At 49.5% G+C, this 18,692-nt stretch overlaps 1 protein-coding gene across 1 annotated transcript in view; it reads right to left on the minus strand.

Moving 5' to 3' along the window:
* Positions 1–15,607, minus strand: part of Prpsap1 (phosphoribosyl pyrophosphate synthetase associated protein 1) — a 28,235-nt gene extending 12,628 nt beyond the window's left edge. The window contains exons 1-4 of the mRNA XM_048365897.1: positions 15,311–15,607; positions 12,156–12,208; positions 10,446–10,512; positions 2,160–2,332 (exon numbers count right to left, since the gene is read on the minus strand). Coding sequence (XP_048221854.1) covers positions 2,160–2,332; positions 10,446–10,512; positions 12,156–12,208; positions 15,311–15,480 — 463 coding nt within the window. The 5' untranslated portion in view covers positions 15,481–15,607. The remainder of the gene's footprint in view (positions 1–2,159; positions 2,333–10,445; positions 10,513–12,155; positions 12,209–15,310) is intronic.
* Positions 15,608–18,692: the final 3,085 nt, after the last annotated feature.

An 18,692-nucleotide genomic window follows, 5' to 3' on the forward strand; every position in this document is an offset into this window, starting at 1 on the left:
GCAGGCATAAAAAAGGGGGGAGCTGGGCACAATGACTCATGCCTGCTAATCTAGCTACTCAGGAGGCTAACATTAGGAGGACTGAGAGTTGAAGCCAGCCTGGGTAAAAAAAAAAATAAAAAAAAAATTGAGAGATTATGTCTCCAAGATAACAAGCAAAAAGTAGGGATGAAGGTGTGGCTCAAGTGGTAGAGGGCTAGCCCAATAAGCATGAATTCAAAACTCAGCAAAACAAAACAAAACAAAAAAACCCCAAACAAAACAAAATGTAACAAAGAGCCAGTAGCTCATACCAGTAATCCTAGTTACTGGAGAGGCTGAGAACAGGAGGACCATGCTTTGAGCCAGCCCAGACATACAGGTCACACCCTTTATCTGGCAGATGCCAGTCTTCCCAGCTATGCAGGGGGTCACGAGCAAGAGGGTCACATTTTCAGCCCAGCCAGGCCAGAAAGTCCTGAGACTCCACTCTCAACAGAAGCTGAGCATGGTGCTGCATACCTGTGACCCCACTCAAATAGATGGGTCATGGTCCTGGTACAGGCCTGGGCAAAAAGTGAGACCCTAACTCTAAACTAACCAATGCAAAAAAGGACCAGAAGGGCTGGGAATGAGGCTTAGCAGTAGAGTGCTTGCCTAGCATGCACGAAGCCCTGGGTTAACAGAAAAAGCCGGAAGTGGCACCATGGCTCAAGTGGTAGAGCACTAGCAATGAGCAAAAAACAGATCCCAGAGGCAGTGCCCAGGCCCTGAGTTCAAGCCCCAGGACTGACAAAAAAAGGGAGGGGGGGTGAAGGTATAACTCAGAAGTAGAGCAGCCTTGTAGCAAATGTGAGGCCCTAAGTTCAAATACCAGTAAAGCACACACACACACACCAAAAAAATAAGCTTAGGAAGATTTTTATTAAAGGTTGTAGGGAGAGAGTTGGCATAGTGGTTCAAGTGGTAGAGCACCTACCTAGGAAGAGTGAAGCCCTGAGTTCAAGCCCAAGGAAGAGGAAGAAGAGGGAGAAGAGGAAATGTGAAGGCCAATAGTTATGGCAGGAAATAATTTTTAAAATAAGGAAGCAAGACAAAATACATGTGCAATGGATAAAAAGAAATTCACATAACACAGTATGATACTGAAGTTGAATAATTCCCATCATATATCTATAAATATACTGCAGATGGTCAAAGGTCACTGGAAAACTTCCAGAGCAAAGCAGCAGCATTTCTAACAAGCAACAGACGTGTAAAAATCACACTGCACGGTGTTGTAACGTTTGACTTACAGACCACTGCTATACAAGGAAAAGGAGCTGCTGAACACAAGACAACCAGGTGCTGGGAGGAGACAATAGAAATTGAAGTAATAGTGAAAGAAAAATTAAGTTTGAGAGGGCTGGGAATGTGGCCTAGTGGTAGAGTGCTTATCTAGCATGCACGAAGCCCTGGGGTTGATTCCTCAGCACCACATACACAGAAAAAGCCACAAGTGGCGCTGTGGCTCAAGTGGTAGAGTGGTAGCCTTGAGCAAAATGAAGCCAGGGATAGTACTCAGGTCCTGAGTTCAAGCCCCATGACTGGTAAAAAAAAAATAATAATAATGTTTGAATACTATGAACATAAAAAGAACATAGTGCTAGGCACCGGTGGCTCATTCCTAGAACCCTAGCTATTCAGGAGGCTAATATCTGAGAACCACTGCTCAAAGCCAGCCAGGAAGGAAAGATGGTGAGATTCTTATCTTCAATTAACCAGCAAAAAAGGGAATGTAGAGCTGTGAGTCAAGTGGTAGAGCAAAAAAATAAATAAATAAATAAAATAAATCCTAAAAGACAGTTTAAGCCCCAGCCTGGTAGCCAAAAAAAAAAAAATGTAGTTAATGAAGCTTAGATCACAGGAAGGCAGACAAAACCCAATGACAAGATGAAATGGTGCAGATATGACAGAACACAGGAACAGTTCATTATCAGAAGAGGGAAAACCACTGAAGAAATGTCATTCTAAAGTAAGACAAAGAGAAAATAATGGATTTAATACCACACTGTACAAAAGGAAAATGTAATCAGTGAACACATACATGAAGAAATACGTCCCAAGCTACCTGCCTGATGTGAAATCTAATCCCCAACAGGGAAGGAGAGTGCCAGACCCCCAGTCTCTCTGACACTCACCGGCTTTGGCCAGCATGGATGCCAGGAGCTTGCACACAATGGAGCCCCTCTTCCTCATCTTGCTCTGCTTGCTGTAGGGGAAGTAGGGGATGACGCCAATGATATTCCTGGCACAGGCTGTCTTCAGTGCATAGGCCATGATCAGTAACTCCATCACAGCTGTGTTCACATCTCTGAAACAGTCAACATTTGTGTTGTTTTTGTTTACGTGTTAGTCATGGAGCTTGAACTTTGGGGCCTGAGTGCTGTCCCTGAGCGCTTTTGCTCAAAGCTAGTCCTCTATCACTCTGGCCACAGCTCCACTTGCAGTAAGATTTGTGTTCTTGAGTGGATTCCATGTGTTAATTGCTAGCAGGGGCTGCAAGGGTGCATTATCATCATACCAGCTCATGATGGCACCTCACAAAAGCAGGGGGAAAGATGCAGCTGTTCCTAGCAGACTGAGCTCTGGTTTTCACCCGTGGTTACTCATGGCTCAGTGGCCCCTCTCACCTTTGCCTGGCCCTTCTGGTCAGTGACCTGGTCACTGCAGTGGCACAGGAAGCAGCTGCTGGACCAAGGTGACCTGACGCTTGCTAGCACCTCCCAGGGATTCAGACTGAGGCCGGTATGAATACCATGGGAAGCCCACCTGCCCATCTGCTTAGACATTGTTATGCAAAGGATCTGCTCCATTTTCTGATGAGGCAGAATGGTGATGAGAGGGATGGGGAGGTTTCCGAAAATTTCCAAGATATCCCTCCCAGGCAGATTCCTGATGATTTTGCAGAGAGGAAGCAGGACCTCGAAGGACCTAAGCAGCTCATCTTGGTGGTAATGAAATGAATGTGGGTGCCACTCTGCAGAGAATGACTATGCCTATGATGGGCTCTGCTCTTCTGGTGGTGCTGGGGTTTGAACTCAGAGCCCTGCACGTGCTAGGCAGTCCTACTATTTGAGCACTGCCTCCAGCATAGCACTTCCCTTTTGAATGGCAGCCTCTTCCCACTCCCCAGCTTCTCCACTAGTCCTTAACACCCCTTCTCTCCTAAGGCTGGGAAGAACTGTGACTCCCTCACATCATAAGCTACTACCGGAGGGAAGTGCAAGCACTTCAGGTGCAATTCTTGAACTGACAGGTGCTAGAGAGGCGGCCACAGGTACTGCAAAGTGGATGACAGTGGACTTCAGAATGGTCATCAACTAGATGGCTGAGCAGGATGGCTGAGGAGCCAGGCCTCCTGTCTCTTCCCATTAGGGGCAGAGCTGAGGGAGGGGGCCGCAGCAGCAAGTTCCTCTGGCTGACAAATATTTTCCATTCCATGCTCAGCTCTTGGAGTGTTGTTTGTATGTGTTGTAACTATTATAGGTTTCTGATTTAGTCTCTCCTGGAGGATAGGCATAGGGATTCCAGGGCTCAACTCCAAGACAATGAAGGCACTGGTACTGGGCCACAGGTTGATCCTATCTCTTCCCCTTATAATCCTGTGATATAAACTGAATCATTGGGGCTGGGAATATGGCCTAGTGGCAAGAGTGCTTGCCTCGTATACATGAGGCCCTGGGTTCGATTCCTCAGCACCACATATACAGAAAACGGCCAGAAGTGGCACTGTGGCTCAAGTGGCAGAGTGCTAGCCTTGAGCAAAAAGAAGCCAGGGACGGTGCTCAGGCCCTGAGTTCACGGCCTAGGACTGACAATAAATAAATAAATAAAATAAGCTGAGCCATTGTTTTTGCCTTCGTATTCCCAAATTTAAAAAGATCAAGTCTGGCACAGGGGTCAGAAGATAGTCTTTTGGTATAACCAGAACAAAACAACTACCAAGTACATTCAAGGCCTTTGGGAAGTCACAATGTTTGATCAGGAATAGTCAACATATTCATTGAAAGTTGAGTCAAGCACAGGGTCAGGTGTGTGGGGTGGGGGCAGGTAGGGGATGACAAATAGTAAGCAAGGCAGACCTCATCTCAAGGGGAGGCCAGAGACACACTCGGATCCCTTGCTGTAGACACCTGTCCCAAGGAAGTCAGCTGACTCAAGGAATGCTCTGTCCCAAAGAAACTTACACTTTACAAGTCTGCACAGGAGAGGCCTGGCTCCCCATGGCGTATCCACCAAACTGATGCTCTGTCAAGTTCCGGCTGTTAGCTGGATGCCTGCATGGCACCCAGGAGTTCATGCTGTGACTCAACAGCAGACATCACATAGGTCCTTTCCTGTTGGTGGGCTACTTGTCAGCTTCGGAAATGACCCTAGGGCATTTCTTAGCTCCCCCCTGGGTGGTAGAGAAGTTCCACAAGCCTCTACAGGGCCCGATGCCAACAGCACCTCTGAAGCGAGGTTAACTGAGCAGACGGGGTGGGCGCAGGCTTCAGAGCAGGTCTTTATTTGCTGGCCTTGTGGTATTTGCAATACAGAACTGCCTGGTATCAGGAGGGCTGCAGAGCCCAGTAAAAGAACAATTTTTAGGGGCTTTTTTCTTTCATTTCACTGATTTTCCACAGGAGGGTTTTATTTTCCACTCTTTCTTCTACCTGATGACTCATGCTAAGGGATTCAACATCCTCCAACCCAAGATTAAGGAAAGGCTCCGTGTCTCCTCCCCTGACTGGTCAGCAAGGGGACAAAGGCGCCTTTGTGGCACTGGCTTCCCCATTTGCTGAGCTACTGAAGGGACTGGACACAGGCAGTTGCTCTGTGGAATATAGTAGGGGGAAGAAACTTGGCTGGCAGGCTTGCTTTGTTTATGTTCCCTAACAATGTTCCCAGTACATCCTGGCTAGTTCTTGGGAGTCCTTGTATAGAAGTAGGACAATCTTAACTATGTTACCAACTGTTTTTCTTTTCCCAAGGGTAATCACACCCTGCACTAAAGTCAGCCTTGACTGTTTTATTGTTCTGAATAGACAAAAACTAATACAAGGTGAGAAAACATACACAACACACAATACATTAAGCTGCTCAGGACTGCAAACAACAGGCAACATAATGAAACATGGTAATGGAGCAGGACTTAGCCCAGCTCAGGAACTAAACATTGGCAGTAAGTTGTAAATGGCATTTGAATGACTTATTTCACATCAACATGCAAGCATTGTATGTAGCCATGAAAATGTCCTTCAAACAGTATCTTTTAAGCTTTGTATTTATTGAGTTAGTTTTTCTGCTCAGTAGACACATTATTTTCTTGAGTGGCACTGCAGTTCAACAACCAGCATAAACACAATTCATCTAGGATGGTTGTGCTGTGCTCAGACTTAAAACCACTCCCAGTAACCAAAGACTTGCTAATACTGGAGCAGTCAAAAGAAATCTACTGCAAGTAAGTTCTGAGTGGTTTCTAAGCACCATTATCTCATACATATATGATGTTAGGGTGAACTCTCTGAAGGTAACAATGCTTAGTAAAACATCTAAGCTTTTCATCAGTCTAAAATCAATTTTGGTACCATTCTCTCTCATCAACTAAAGAAAAATCTTTAAGACATATTTCTTCAAATCTAATAAGCACAAAATAGTAAAAAGGAAAAAAGACACGAAATTACCTACATTCTTTAATTTTTTGTCTTTAATTTATTTTTTTGCCAGGCCTGGGGCTTGAACTCAGGGCCTGAACACTGTCTCTGACTTCCTTTTGCTCAAGGCTAGCATTCTACCACTTGAGCCACAGCACCACTTCTGGCTTTTTCTGCTTATGTGGTGCTGAGGTATCGAACCTAGGGCTACATGCATGCTAGGCAAGCACTCTGCCACTAAGCCACATTCCCTGCCCCTTATTAATTTTTTTATTTTTATTTTTGTAATTTTCCAGTTCTGGAGCTTGAACTCAGGGCCTGAGCACTGTCCCTGGCTTCTTTTTTGCTCAAGGCTAGCACTCTACCACTTGAGCCACAGCGCCACTTCTGACTTTTTCTGTGTATGTGGTGCTGAGGAATCAACCCCAGGGCTTCATGCATGCTAGGCAAGCACTCTACCACTAAGCCACATTCCCAACCCCTTTATTAAATTTTTTTTTAATGTGTAGATACTGGGGCTTAAACTCAGGGCCTCAAGTTGTTGCTCAGCTTTTTGGCTCATGTCTGGTACTCTACCACTTGAGCCACGCCACTAGTTCTAACTTTTTGCTGGTTACTTGGAGGTAAAAGTCTTGAGAATTTGTCTGCCTGGGTAGACTTCAAACCTCAGTCCTCAGATCTCAGCCCCCCCAAGTTGCTACAATTGCAGATGTCAGCTACCATCAGTATTTAATCCTAGCTACTCAGGAGGCTTAAATCTGAGGATTGCAGTTCAAAGCCAGCCCAGTGCTGGCTTTGAAAAGTTCGTGTGATTCTTATCTCCAATAAACTACTCAGAAAAAGCCAAAGTGGTGCTGTGGCTCAAGTGGTAGAGCTCTAGCCCTGAGTAAAACAAGCTCAGGGACAGCACCCAGGCCCTGGGTATTTACATTCTATTTCTGAGTTTGAACTCAGTGTCTCACATTTGCTTTTAAACAGAAACTCAACAACTTGAGCCACGCCTCCAACCCTTTTTTGCTTGTTATTTTTCAGTAGCTTGATAACAGGTATGTCCCTTTGTTGATATTTAAGTGATAAAAGTACTAGTTTATTGTGGTGAGCCCAAAACCCTTTTGTGTTTTGAGACAAAGGTGAGCCTTCATCCAACTCAAGATCCTCCAGCCTCTAGGATTACAGGTGCACACCACCACACACTCAATAGCCTTCTTTATGGATACACATCCAAACAATATATACCCATACCTTCCCTTCACCTTTGTCTATTTCCTCCCTTCTTTCATCATCATCCTCAGAGACATAGGAACTGGCAGGTTTTGCTTTGACGCTGCCACGCTGACCACTACTGAGCACAGGTGCATGTGTGCACACTCGCAGAAGCTCTGAGCAAAGGCACACACATGCACCCAGGCTGACTCAAGGACAAAGCCCTCCTCATGGCTGTTGCTAAGGATTCAGCCCCCTGAAGCCTGAGGACTGCTCCCAAGGCTTTTCTTCACTTGTTTCCTAATACTGACTACAGTGGAAAAACCTGCAAGTGGAGATAGAATTATCTCCACTGCAGATAAAATTAGCCCACCTCTCTCCTTGCTTCTTTCTTCTCCCTGGGAGCCACCTAATTGCCCTTCCTCTCTCCCTGCCCAGGGTCAGGCTAGACTGCTGTGATGAATATTCACCCTAAGAACTCTTGGCTACCTTGAGATACCATAACCAAGAATGAAGAAAAATGTAACTTCTTCTTTCAAAGGACGTTAACACCACGCTGCTCCAACACCAAGGCCAGCACCTTGGCTGGTGGTCATGAACAGGGAGGGGTGACAAAAGCTCAGTATTGTTGAGAGTGTGTGATTGTGCAGGTGTGTGGCTCAGTGGCAGAGCACTTGCCTCAGATGTGCAAGGGCTCCAGCCCCAGCAAAACACACACACACACACACACACACACACACACACACACACACACGTCAGGCTAGAGGTGTGGCTCAAGTAATAGCTCAAGTAGTAGAGCACCAGCAAGTCTCTGACTTCAAACCCTGGTACTGGTAAATACGCTTTTCACAGCCACAAAGCCTCAACCCTCCTAATGAAAAGCATGAAAAGCAACAGATCCTGCAGCTACACCTGAGTGGCCACAGGCAGTGGGGAAACAGCTGGTAAACTCCAGCCATCCAGGGCCAGGCTGGGCAGACCATCTGAAAGAAATCTTCTGACTCAAATGAGTCTCAAGCGCAAGCACCAGAACCAAGGAACCCGATGTTTCAGCTGTTCTTGTTCTGGCCTAGCCACCCCAATGTACTCACTGCATCTTTTCCTGGAAAAGTGAAGGTCAACGCTCATGAGATTAGCACTGATTATTAGCCACAGTGCTGTCCTCGTCAAGTCAGTTTGGGCAGAGGAAAGACATTGCTACTTGATCCTGACTGGATTTAGACCTCAGCGTAGTGACAAAGCCATGTCAGCTCAGCACAGAACAGTGATTTGGTTCTTCACCACCCTCAGTAATGGAAGGTCTAGCGGTCTGAGGCAGCTATGCCAAGGGCCTGCGGCTGCGTGCCATGCTCTCCCATGCCAAGGAACCGGGGGGAAAAAAGCCAAGGCAGCCGAGCCTCTCGCTGCAGCATCGAGGTAAGCCCACAGGCCTAGAGCGGCCACATGGAGTGTCACAGCACCTTACTCTATGACACTAAAGCTAAATATAAGGCTGCAAAGGGACTAGAAAACTCGTTTTTTATAAGGCAAGGCTCATTAGTTTTTATACGGCTGTCCAACTAAGGCCTCTTGTTGGGTGCCTTCTTTTTCTTTGTTGGTGCCATTACCAGGGCTTGAACTCAGGGCATTGTCTCTTTGCTTTTCCACCCTTGAGCCATAGCACTACTTTTGGCTTTTTGGTGGTTAGCTAGAGACCAGAATCTCATGTACTTTCCTGCTCAGGCTGGCTTTCAACTGTGATCCTAAGACCTCAGCTTCTTGAATAGCTAAGATTACAGGCATGAGCCACCAGCGTCCGGCTGTTAGATGTCATTTGAACAGAGACCTGAAGGACAGAAACACAGCACATGGGCGTCTCAGAGCAGACAAGTCCATGTGGTGCTGAAGGCTGTAAGGAAACACTCTGGGCTGGGCTGCTATGAATTCTGTCAGTCTCCAAGCCAGCCAGGCACATCCAATATTCTCTTCACCAATGACGTCCACAAGGTCTCAGGTTCTGCTAGCTGGCAATGCATGCCCATCCTTGGCCTGCACTCACATTTCCAGATCTACATGGAAATTCAGCCCATTCAATTTTTTGGCACCTTGTCCACCACTGGCAATGAGGAACAAAGGAATGCATGTCTCCTTCCCCACAGATTGCTAGAGAGTGCCTCAGGGCTTCACCTGGCTTTTTTGGGGGGTTGTACTCGGACTTGAACTCAAGTCTCATAATTGCCGGCACTAGTGGCTCACACCTATAGTCCTAGCTACTTAGGAAGCTGAGATCTGATGTCTCAATTCAAAGCCAGACTGGAAAGAAAACTCCCCATGAGACTCTTATCTCCAATTAACCACTCAAAAACTGGAAGTGGCACTGTGATTCAAGTGGTAGCCTTGAACAAAATTCAGAGATTTCAAGCCCCATGACTGACCGAAAAAAAAAAAAAAGTCAACTGCTAGATGGGCACTCTACCACTTGAGCCACACCTTCTGTATGCTTTGACTTAGTTGTTTTTTTGGATAGGCTGTTTTTGCTTCAGCCAATATGGAAATATGATTCTCCTACCTGGGCCCTGGCATAGAAACAACTGCACATTTGCCCCACCGTGCCCAGATTATTTGGTAAGATTTGCCTGGGTTGGCCTTGAACAGCAATCCTCCCAATCTGTATTTCCTGAACAGCTGGGATTACAAGTGTAAGCTACCACACTGAACTCCTTTTTCCTATCAATTTAAGATGCATGTCAAAATCAGTGACCCAAAAGACTTCCAGTCACCAGGAGGTAAACAATATAAAACCAAAATTGCTGAAGGGATAATATATCTAGATGGATCCAACAGTAAGGCCTAGCAATGTTGCAAATTCTTGAGTATCTATCACATAGCTGCATCTACAAACACTAGAATGCACTGATCTTTGAACACTAGAATACATTGATCCTTGTACCAAATGGTTCTAAATCTTGACATCTTCCTGGAGATACAGAAGGTGGGCAGCCTGCTGTACACCCAGGATGCTCACAAGTTTCCGTGGGCGTGACTAGCCCAGGCAGCCATGCAGTGTGCTAACATCTACAAGTTTCCTCACAGGGCTGACCTGGGTGCCTAGGTCAGTGTATACAGGTGCCTAAGTCAGTGCATACAGAAGGATTTTTCCTTGAGGGGTTTAAAGTTTTGGAAGACAGTCAAATAAACTGACAAATGTAGAGTGTGACAAACAGGAACTCAGAAGATAAGGATGAAATTTTAGGAAGCATCTAGTTTTGTTTGTTTGTTTTTGGCCATTCCTGGGCCTTGGACTCAGGGCCTGAGCACTGTCCCTGGCTTCTTCCCGCTCAAGGCTAGCACTCTGCCACCTGAGCCACAGCGCCCCTTCTGGCCGTTTTCCATATATGTGGTGCTGAGGAATCGAACCCAGGGCCTCATGTATACAAGGCAAGCACTCTTGCCACTAGGCCGGAAGCATCTAGTTTTTATACACATCCAGATGTACAATTCAAACACCAATCAACTCAAGTTGTTGTTCCTATGAAAGGATCGTGAGCTCTATTGCTAAGGCTTGGAGAGTCAGTCAGAGAAATGCAACGGAGTGTGTATTCTTACCTGGGTATTGTCTGGATAATGAAAATATCTTGGCCACGAACAGATTCCTTGATTTCAACTCTTGTTTCTGAAAGATAAACATGTTCTAAAGTGGTTGTTGATTTTCTTTCCTTTCTTTTTTTTTTTTTTTTTTTTGGCCAGTCCTGGGCCTTGGACTCAGGGCCTGAGCACTGTCCCTGGCTTCTTCCCGCTCAAGGCTAGCACTCCACCACTTGAGCCACAGCGCCGCTTCTGGCCATTTTCTGTATATGTGGTGCTGGGGAATCGAACCTAGGGCCTCGTGTATCCGAGGCAGGCACTCTTGCCACTAGGCTATATCCCCAGCCCTCTTTCCTTTCTTTTTAAGAAAAACACTTCAATACATAGAAGGCAATAAAGTCAAACATAAACCAACCTTTCACTTGATGCAAATATCAAATATATATGTTTATTTATTTGGGTTCTGAACTCAGGGCCTCCAGTTTGCTAGACAGGTGTATTTTCAGTTGAGCCAGGTCCCCAGTCCTTTACCTTTAGTTTGCTTTCAGATAGGACTTCCTGCTTATGCCTAGGCCAACCTCAAACCTCCATTTTCCTACCTTGGCCCTCCCCATGTAGCTGCATTGCAGGTGTGCACCACCACATCTGGATCAAACAAATTCTTGAATAGATTTCAGAATGACAAGAACATAAACAGGGCTGGGAATAGCTTAGTGGTAGAGTCCTTGCCTAGCATGCATGAAGCCTTGGGTTCAATTCCTCATTACCATATACACAGAAAAAGCCAGAAGTGGCGCTGTGGATCAAGTGGTAGAGTGCTAGCCTTGAGGAAAAGTGGCTCAGGGACAGTGCTCAGGCCCTGAGTTCAAGCTCCATTATCAGCACCAGAAAATAAGTAAATTAAATAAAAGTATGGGCCAGATACTGGTGGCTCATGCTTGTAATCCTAGTTACTTGAGAGTCTGAGGATTGCAGCTAGCACAAATAGGAAATTTATGAGACTCATCTCCAATTGATCATACATACACACACACAAAGCTGAAACTCAAGTGACAGAGTGCTTGCCTTGAACAAAAGAACTCAGGGACAGCAACCAGGCCCTAGCTCAAGGCCCAGTACTGGCACACTCACACACACAAATATTAATAAATAAAAAAGTTATAAAAACATAGGACCGGAATATACCCCGAGAATGGGGGAAATGAGAAGATGTGGGGACAAAGTATGCCCAAAACATCAGCATCTTAGCAATTCCTCTTCTTAGGTTTCTTGAAGATTCTTACAGCTTAAAAGGGAAAGAGGAAGCATGAAACAAGCATCTACCCTCTCATTTTGCAAAAAACAATTGGGTAATTCTGTACTAGTTTGCCTCTGCAAAGAACAGGAGTATGCAAAGCAATTTCAGGTCTATGGACCACTAAGAGTCTTATGATACAGTATCTGGAATATGGCCGAGTGGTAGAGTGCTTGACTAGCATGCATGAAGCCCTGGGTTTGATTCCTCGCCACCATATAAACAGAAAAGGCTGGAAGTGGAGCTGTGGCTCAAGTGGTAGTGCTAGCTGTTAGCAAAAAGAAGCCAGGGACAGTGCCCAAGCCCTGAATTCAAGCCCTAGGACTGGCACAAACACACACACACACAAACACACACACAGTATCAGCCAGGCCAGTTCACTGAGGCAAGATGAGTAAGAAGTTTAGAAAAGACATTTAAGACAAACCTTGACTTACCTCCATTGGTCTCTTGGTATACAACAGACTTCCCTAATTCAGCACCAAGGCGCCTAATAAGACCAAAAGAAAACATAAGCAATTAGGAACTAGGAACACACACACACACACTCTCTCTCTCTCTCTCTCTCTCTTAAGTGCCAGTCCTAGAGCTTGAATTCGGGGCCTGGGCAATATTCCTGAGCTTTTTTGTTCAAGAATTGTGTTCTACCACTTGAGCCACACAACCCTACGCCCAGCTCGCCCAGCTCTCTTCGGTGATTAATTGGAGAGAAGAGTCTCATGGACTTACCTGCATGGGTTGGTTTTGAGCCCGGTCCCTGGATCTCAGCCTCCTGAGTAGCTAGAATTACAGGCATGAGCCACAAATGCCTGGCTCTAGGATTTTTTAAAAAAATGTTTCCAGTTCATAGACTTTAACAAAAAGATTCAAGTAACTACAGTGGCACTCTTTCCCAAACAACTTGGAACATCTAATTAGAAACTAAAATTGCACTGTCCTTCCATAAGCAGCTCACCATTTTATCACAGTTTTACTGGAAAGAGCCCCTGACCTCAATTGGTCTCTTTGGGCTTTTTTTTCTTTTGGTGCTGTGGATTGAGCCAGGACTTTGCTCACACAAGGGAAGCTTTCCACTACTGAGCCACACCATCAACCCTGGTTCCATTTTTGCAAAGATACACTATTATCTTTTGTAAAGATAGAGTATTTTTTGTAAACAGAGTACCATTCTCAAATTTACTGAACTGTATGCTTTAAAAGCAATTCAAGCCAGGCACCAGTGGCTCAGGCCTGTAATCCTAGCTACTCAGCAGGCTGAGATTTGAGGATCACAGTTCAAAGCCAGCCCAGGCAGAAACGTCCGTGAGACTCTTATCTCCAATTAACCACCAGAACACTGGAAGTGGTGCTGTGGCTCAAGTGGTAGAGCACTGCTAGCCTTGAGCTGAAGGAAGAGCTCAGGGACAGTGCCCAGGCCCAGAATTCAAGCCCGACCAAAATAAAATAAAATAAAGCTATTAAAACAGTAATTTTTATGCCATGGTTATTCCCCCTAAAAAAACACTTAGTTTCCCCACCCCCAAAAAATGAAAGTGTAAGGGAGGTAAGAGGATCGATGACAAGTGAACTGCTGCTAGGTGTAGAGGATTCTGAGGTACTTGTAACACAAAGAGCACTCAAATCCAGGGGATGCAATGCACCTAAGGCATGGATTAGCGTGAAGATGAAACAATGTGAATATCAGTGCTTCCCACTCACCTCTGAAAGGAACCTAGGAAAATATATCTTTACCTCAAGGGTTATCAGCTTTAGAGATCTTGGAACTTTGTTAGGTGCACAAACCTCTTATCTAATAAAGTGTCAGTAGGGGCTGAGGTGGGAGAGAATGTGATCAGCTCCTGAGAGTTTAGTCCCCAGCAACTCAAGGCAGGAAACAGATAAGGGAAGTATTCCAAATATTTATTGCTTAAAGTACCTTAAAAGCCTTTCAGGTAGGTACAGGGCAAGGAAAACAAAACAAAACTACAAAGTGTGACTCCTCCCTATAAATTTCCCCAGGCAAAGTCAAAGTCAGTAAACCTGCCCTAATATAAACAAACACAATTGCACAGTCAAAATCAGGATTTTAGTTGGCCTCAAGAAGACCAATATTCAGAAGTTAGAAACACAGTAGCAGATTACAAAATAAGATGTGTTTTGGGTTTTTTTTTTTTTTAAACATTCTTCCTTTTTTTTTTTTTCCAGGGCCTGGAGTTTGAACTCAGGGCCTGGGTGATGACCCTGTGCTTCCCTTTCCGGGCTTTCCTCAGCTTTCCTCAGCGTCCGGAATAGCTAGGATTATAGGCATGAGCCACCCCCGCCTAGGGGCTGGAGCTAGCTTTCGAACAGGGGTTCCAACCGTGATTCTTAATTCTCAGCTTAGGCAGGTAATGTGACAGATTACTAGAGCCTACCTGAAAAGAACATTGACTCCACTTTGGGCCTGTCATACTGTTCTTTTTTTTTCTTTTTGCCAATCCCGGGGCTTGAACTCAGGGCCTAAGCACTGTCCCTCACTTCTTTTTGCTCAAGACTGGCACACTCTACCTCTTGAGTCACATCTTGAGCCACAGCACCACTTCTGGCTTTTTCTATATATGTGGTGCTGAGGAATCGAACCCAGGGCTTCATGAATGCTTAGGTAACACTCTACAACTAAGCCACATTCCCAGCCCCACACTGTTCTTTTATATTAGGATTGTGGGTGAGTAGCCAGGTACCACTAGAGGCTTCTAAGAGCTCCTGCTGGGCTAGGTTTTAGTACCCCAGTCCAACCGAAGGAATCACCCCCACTTCCCAAGTGGGAAGTTCAGAGAATCACGTCTTTGCCCAGTGTCTCGTGGGTGGTCAGTGCCAAGTCTGGGAAGGCATCTCGTAGGCCCCAAAGCTTCTTGGGTTTAAAAACAAAACAGAAAGCTTTCTGGGATTGGTTGCAGGGAGGGAAGAAGGGGAAGGAGCGGAGGAGATTGAGTCTGACCAAGGTACATTGCATACATATATGGGTATGTCAGAATATGACCTCCTGGTACAACTGACGGTCGCCAATGAGAAGTGTGGGCCAAACGAACGGCTCAGAAAAGGCAGGCTTGGCTTCAAACGGTTGATCCAACCCAAAGCTGAACGAAGGACAGGACCTGGTTAGGCTCCGACCACAGCACCACGGCTGGAGCCGCTTCCTTCCCAACACCCCTTCCCACCCCGGTCACAACCACCTCCACCGGGCTCGCAGGGGCACCTGAGAACGGCGCCCCGAGGCTGAGGTCCGCCCGAGCCGCGGAAAGGGGAGACGAAAGCCTGGGGCGGGGGGCCCGGGAGCGGGGGGGGGGCCGGGCTGGCCTGACGGGGAGCCTCCGGGGGAGGACGGAGGGGTCCGCACAGGAGAGGGACGCCACGACCCCGCGCATGGGCCGCAGGGGTGCGGACAGGGCCCGCACGCCCTCGGCCCGGGGCCCGCACCCCCTCGGTCCGGGGCGCCCCCGGCGGAGCCCGCACCCCCTCGGCCCGGGGCCCGCACCCCCTCGGCCCGGGGCGACCCCGGCGGAGCCCGCACCCCCTCGGCCCACCCCCTCGGCCCGGGGCCCGCACCCCGGCGGCGCCCCCCTCCCCCGCTTACTCGGTGATGCGCTTGGCCAGCTCGGTGCAGGCGGCCGTGGAGTTGGCCGAGAAGACTCGGTAGCCGGCGCGGGCGGCGTTCATGGCCGGCGAGGCGGCGGGCCGGGCTCGCGGGGCGCGGGAGGCCGAGCGCGCGGACAGCGGGGGCAGCAGCAGCAGCTTCCTGGGCATCGTCCGGCCCGCGGCGCGGCGCGGTGACGGACGCCCGCGCGGGGCTGGAGCCGGACGCCGCGGCAGCCGAGGCGGCGGCGGGCCGGGCGAGCGCGGAGGAAGCCCGGGGGGTGGGAGCGGATCGAGACCGCGACGCTGACAGACCCCGCCGAGCGCCGCGCCCCGGCTCCCGGCCGCCGCCCCTCAGCCTCCAGGCCGCGCCCCCTCCGGGCGTGCGAGAGGCGGCGGCTAGAAGGGCCGCGCGCGCGGCCGCCATCTTAGGTGAGGGCAGAGGGGAGCGCCGCGCCGCGCAGCCCGCTCTGGAGACGGACGCGCCGGGAGTCCGCTCGGCCGCCAACGCCTGCGGCTCCCCTTCGCTCGCGCGCGGGAGGCGGGGGGTGGGGGAGGAGTCCCGGCTCAGGAATGGCGGCAACCCCTCCCGCCCCCCGCCCCGCCACTCTCCTGCCAGGCTCCAAAATGCCGGCCTGCGTGCGTGGAGGCGGCCGCTCCGGCCCCGCGCCCCGCGCCTCTATGGTCCGCAGCCTTCGCGCATGCGCCGCAGAGGCGCGGCCCGGGCTCGGAAGGGCGCGGGCGGCTGGGCTCGCTTCCCCCGGGGTGTCGCTCGGCGCGGGGGTGGCCCTGCTCCACCGGGGGGGGCGCCCCCCGGACGCCCCTCGCTCCTCCCGAGGCGTCGGAGGCCAGGCTCCCCGGCCGTGGGGCGGCCGGCGTTCCGGGGACCTGCGGGCCTCGTCCCCGCCCCCCCTTCCCTCCGCGACGGTGTCCGCCGGGCCTGGCCAGGGTGCCGCCCGCCCGGCTCCTGGGCGCTTCCCTCCCCGGATCTCGGCCTCCCGAGCAGCTGGGATCGCAGGCCCCGCCATCGTGCGTTTGCCGCGTGAGGATTTTCGTGCAAGGTCAAGGTGGAGGTTGGCTCCAGGCCACCCGGGGCGGCTCCCCGAAGCAAAGCCACCGGATCCGGGTGCTCAGCTCCGCCAGGGTTTCCGACCGAACCGCAGGGCAGCTCTGCGTGGGGCCAGGGCCTGGAAGGGAGCCGGAGCTCCGTGGGGGCCTTGGATCCGCGAAGAGCCCACGTCTTAGCCCTGGGATCGTTGCCTCGGCTCCCCCTTTGGTCAATTGACAGATGCCAGATGGAGATTGGGGGGCGGGGGGGGGTGCAAGGAGGAAGCCCCATGTCCCTTCCTTCCTCTCACCTGGAGGATGTCACTAGTGTTCAATGTCCAGTTCCTAGGGGGACAGCTCAAGGCTTCCAGCAGCTACCACGTGGCTGCTGCCGCAGGCTCTGGCGATGCCCCCCTTCCTTCTTGCCTCCAGCCTGGGCTGGAAGCAATTTCCTGCTGTAGCTCATAGGGCTTCTCAGCCTCTTCCATCTTCGGTGGTCCAAGTCCCCCTGTGTCAATACCACCACCACCCCCGCCCCCATGACCCCATGATTTCTTATTTTTTTTCCTTGTTGGATCCAAAATGATAACTTCCCACTCTTGTCTGCCCCTCCCTTTTCATTTCATGGGAGTGAGATGATTTACAAAGGATAAACAGCAGGTAGACAGGTTCTGCTCTGTGAAGTCAGCCAGAGGCCCCAGGTGTGTGGGAGGCTCTGCCAGCCCCAGCTCCCAGCCCCAAGATGCACTGTCCCCCTGCTTTCCCTCCCAGGGAGAGGCTGGGCGACACCCATTAGGAAGACTGAGCTCTGGAGCAGCCCTTGCCACCAACGAGGCCGGGAATTGTCTTCATCAGGGTAATTCAACCCCAGGAAGAAAGAAGACCAGTTGGCTCCCTACCACAGTGCCCCTTTCTGGTCCTTGAGCTGCTTGAGGAGTAGCTGCCATGGTATTCTGTCACTGGGTCTTTGTCCTCTAGTACAGCACAGGTGTTTGGGGGTGTGTCTGTTGAAGCTCCACCTCCAACTGATGGCTTAAGGAGGTGAGGAGGGCCTTTGGGGGGGTCATTGGGGCTGGCCAAGAGTAGGGCACCCAGGATGGAATTGCATGAAAGATTAAGAGATGCACATGCTTTCTTTCAGCTTGCCACATGGGAATACAGTAAGAAGACAGTTGACTGCAACCTGGAAGAGACACCCTTCCCCCCCCCCCACCACCACCAAAGCATTGCCACACTAACTCCCAGATCTAGGTCTTCTGGTGTCAAGAACTGTGAAATTTCTGTTGTTTTAAATCACACAGACTATGTTCTATCACAGCCCAAACAGGGCAAGGCAGTTCCACTGAGGCCGGCTTGGGTGTCGCGTCTCTGCATCCGATGGGACGGGCAGACCTCCCCGGGGCCTGCCATTCTTCTGTCCCATCGGCAGCTCGCACTCAAACCGCTCTGCCCGCCATAACTGCTGTGCTGTTGTCTGTGCTGGTATCTGCTTCTGGCAGAGCTGCGGGGCCCCTGGGAGGTGACCATGGCCCACTTCCCAATATGTGCAGCAATCAGCATTGGCCCAGGGGTCATCTGCTCAATTCAGCCACCAAAGAATTAGAAGCAACCAAACGCCTGAGGAAAACAGGGTGACTAAATAAATGATGAATTCTCCATTCAGTGGAGTATGTGGCAACAAAGTTGCTTTATTTATTTATTTTTTTTTTTGCTGGGCCTGTGGCTTGAACTCTGGGTCTGGGGGCTAGTGCTCTACCACTTGAGCCACAGCTCTAACTTCCAGTTTTTTGTGGTTAATTGGAGATAAAAGTCTCATGGACTTTCCTGCCCAGGCTGGCTTTGAACGGTTTATCCTCAGATCTGAGCCTCCTGAGTAGCTAGGATTATAGGTGTGACCCACCAGCACTTGACTTGAAGTTGGCTTTTTAAAGGAGCATTGAAAATTCCCTTAACATTAAGTGAACAGGGCTGGGAATATGGCCTAGTGTCAAGAGTGCTTGCCTCGTAAACATTGAAGCCCTGGGTTCGATTCCCCAGCACCACATATACAGAAAACGGCCTGAAGTGGCGCTGTGGCTCAAGTGACAGAGTGCTAGCCTTGAGCAAAAAGAAGCCAGGGACAGTGCTCAGGCCCTGAGTCCAAGCCCCAGGACTGGCCAAAAAAATGTCTCTGAGACTCTTTTTGTGTGTGTGTGTGCCAGTCCTGGGCCTTGGACTCAGGGCCTGAGCACTGTCCCTGGCTTCTTTTTGCTCAAGGCTAGCACTCTGCCACTTGAGCCACAGCGCCACTTCTGGCCGTTTTCTGTATATGTGGTGCTGGGGAATCGAACCCAGGG

The sequence above is a fragment of the Perognathus longimembris genome, chromosome 17, assembly GCF_023159225.1.
Source record: "Perognathus longimembris pacificus isolate PPM17 chromosome 17, ASM2315922v1, whole genome shotgun sequence".
NCBI lineage: Eukaryota > Metazoa > Chordata > Mammalia > Rodentia > Heteromyidae > Perognathus > Perognathus longimembris.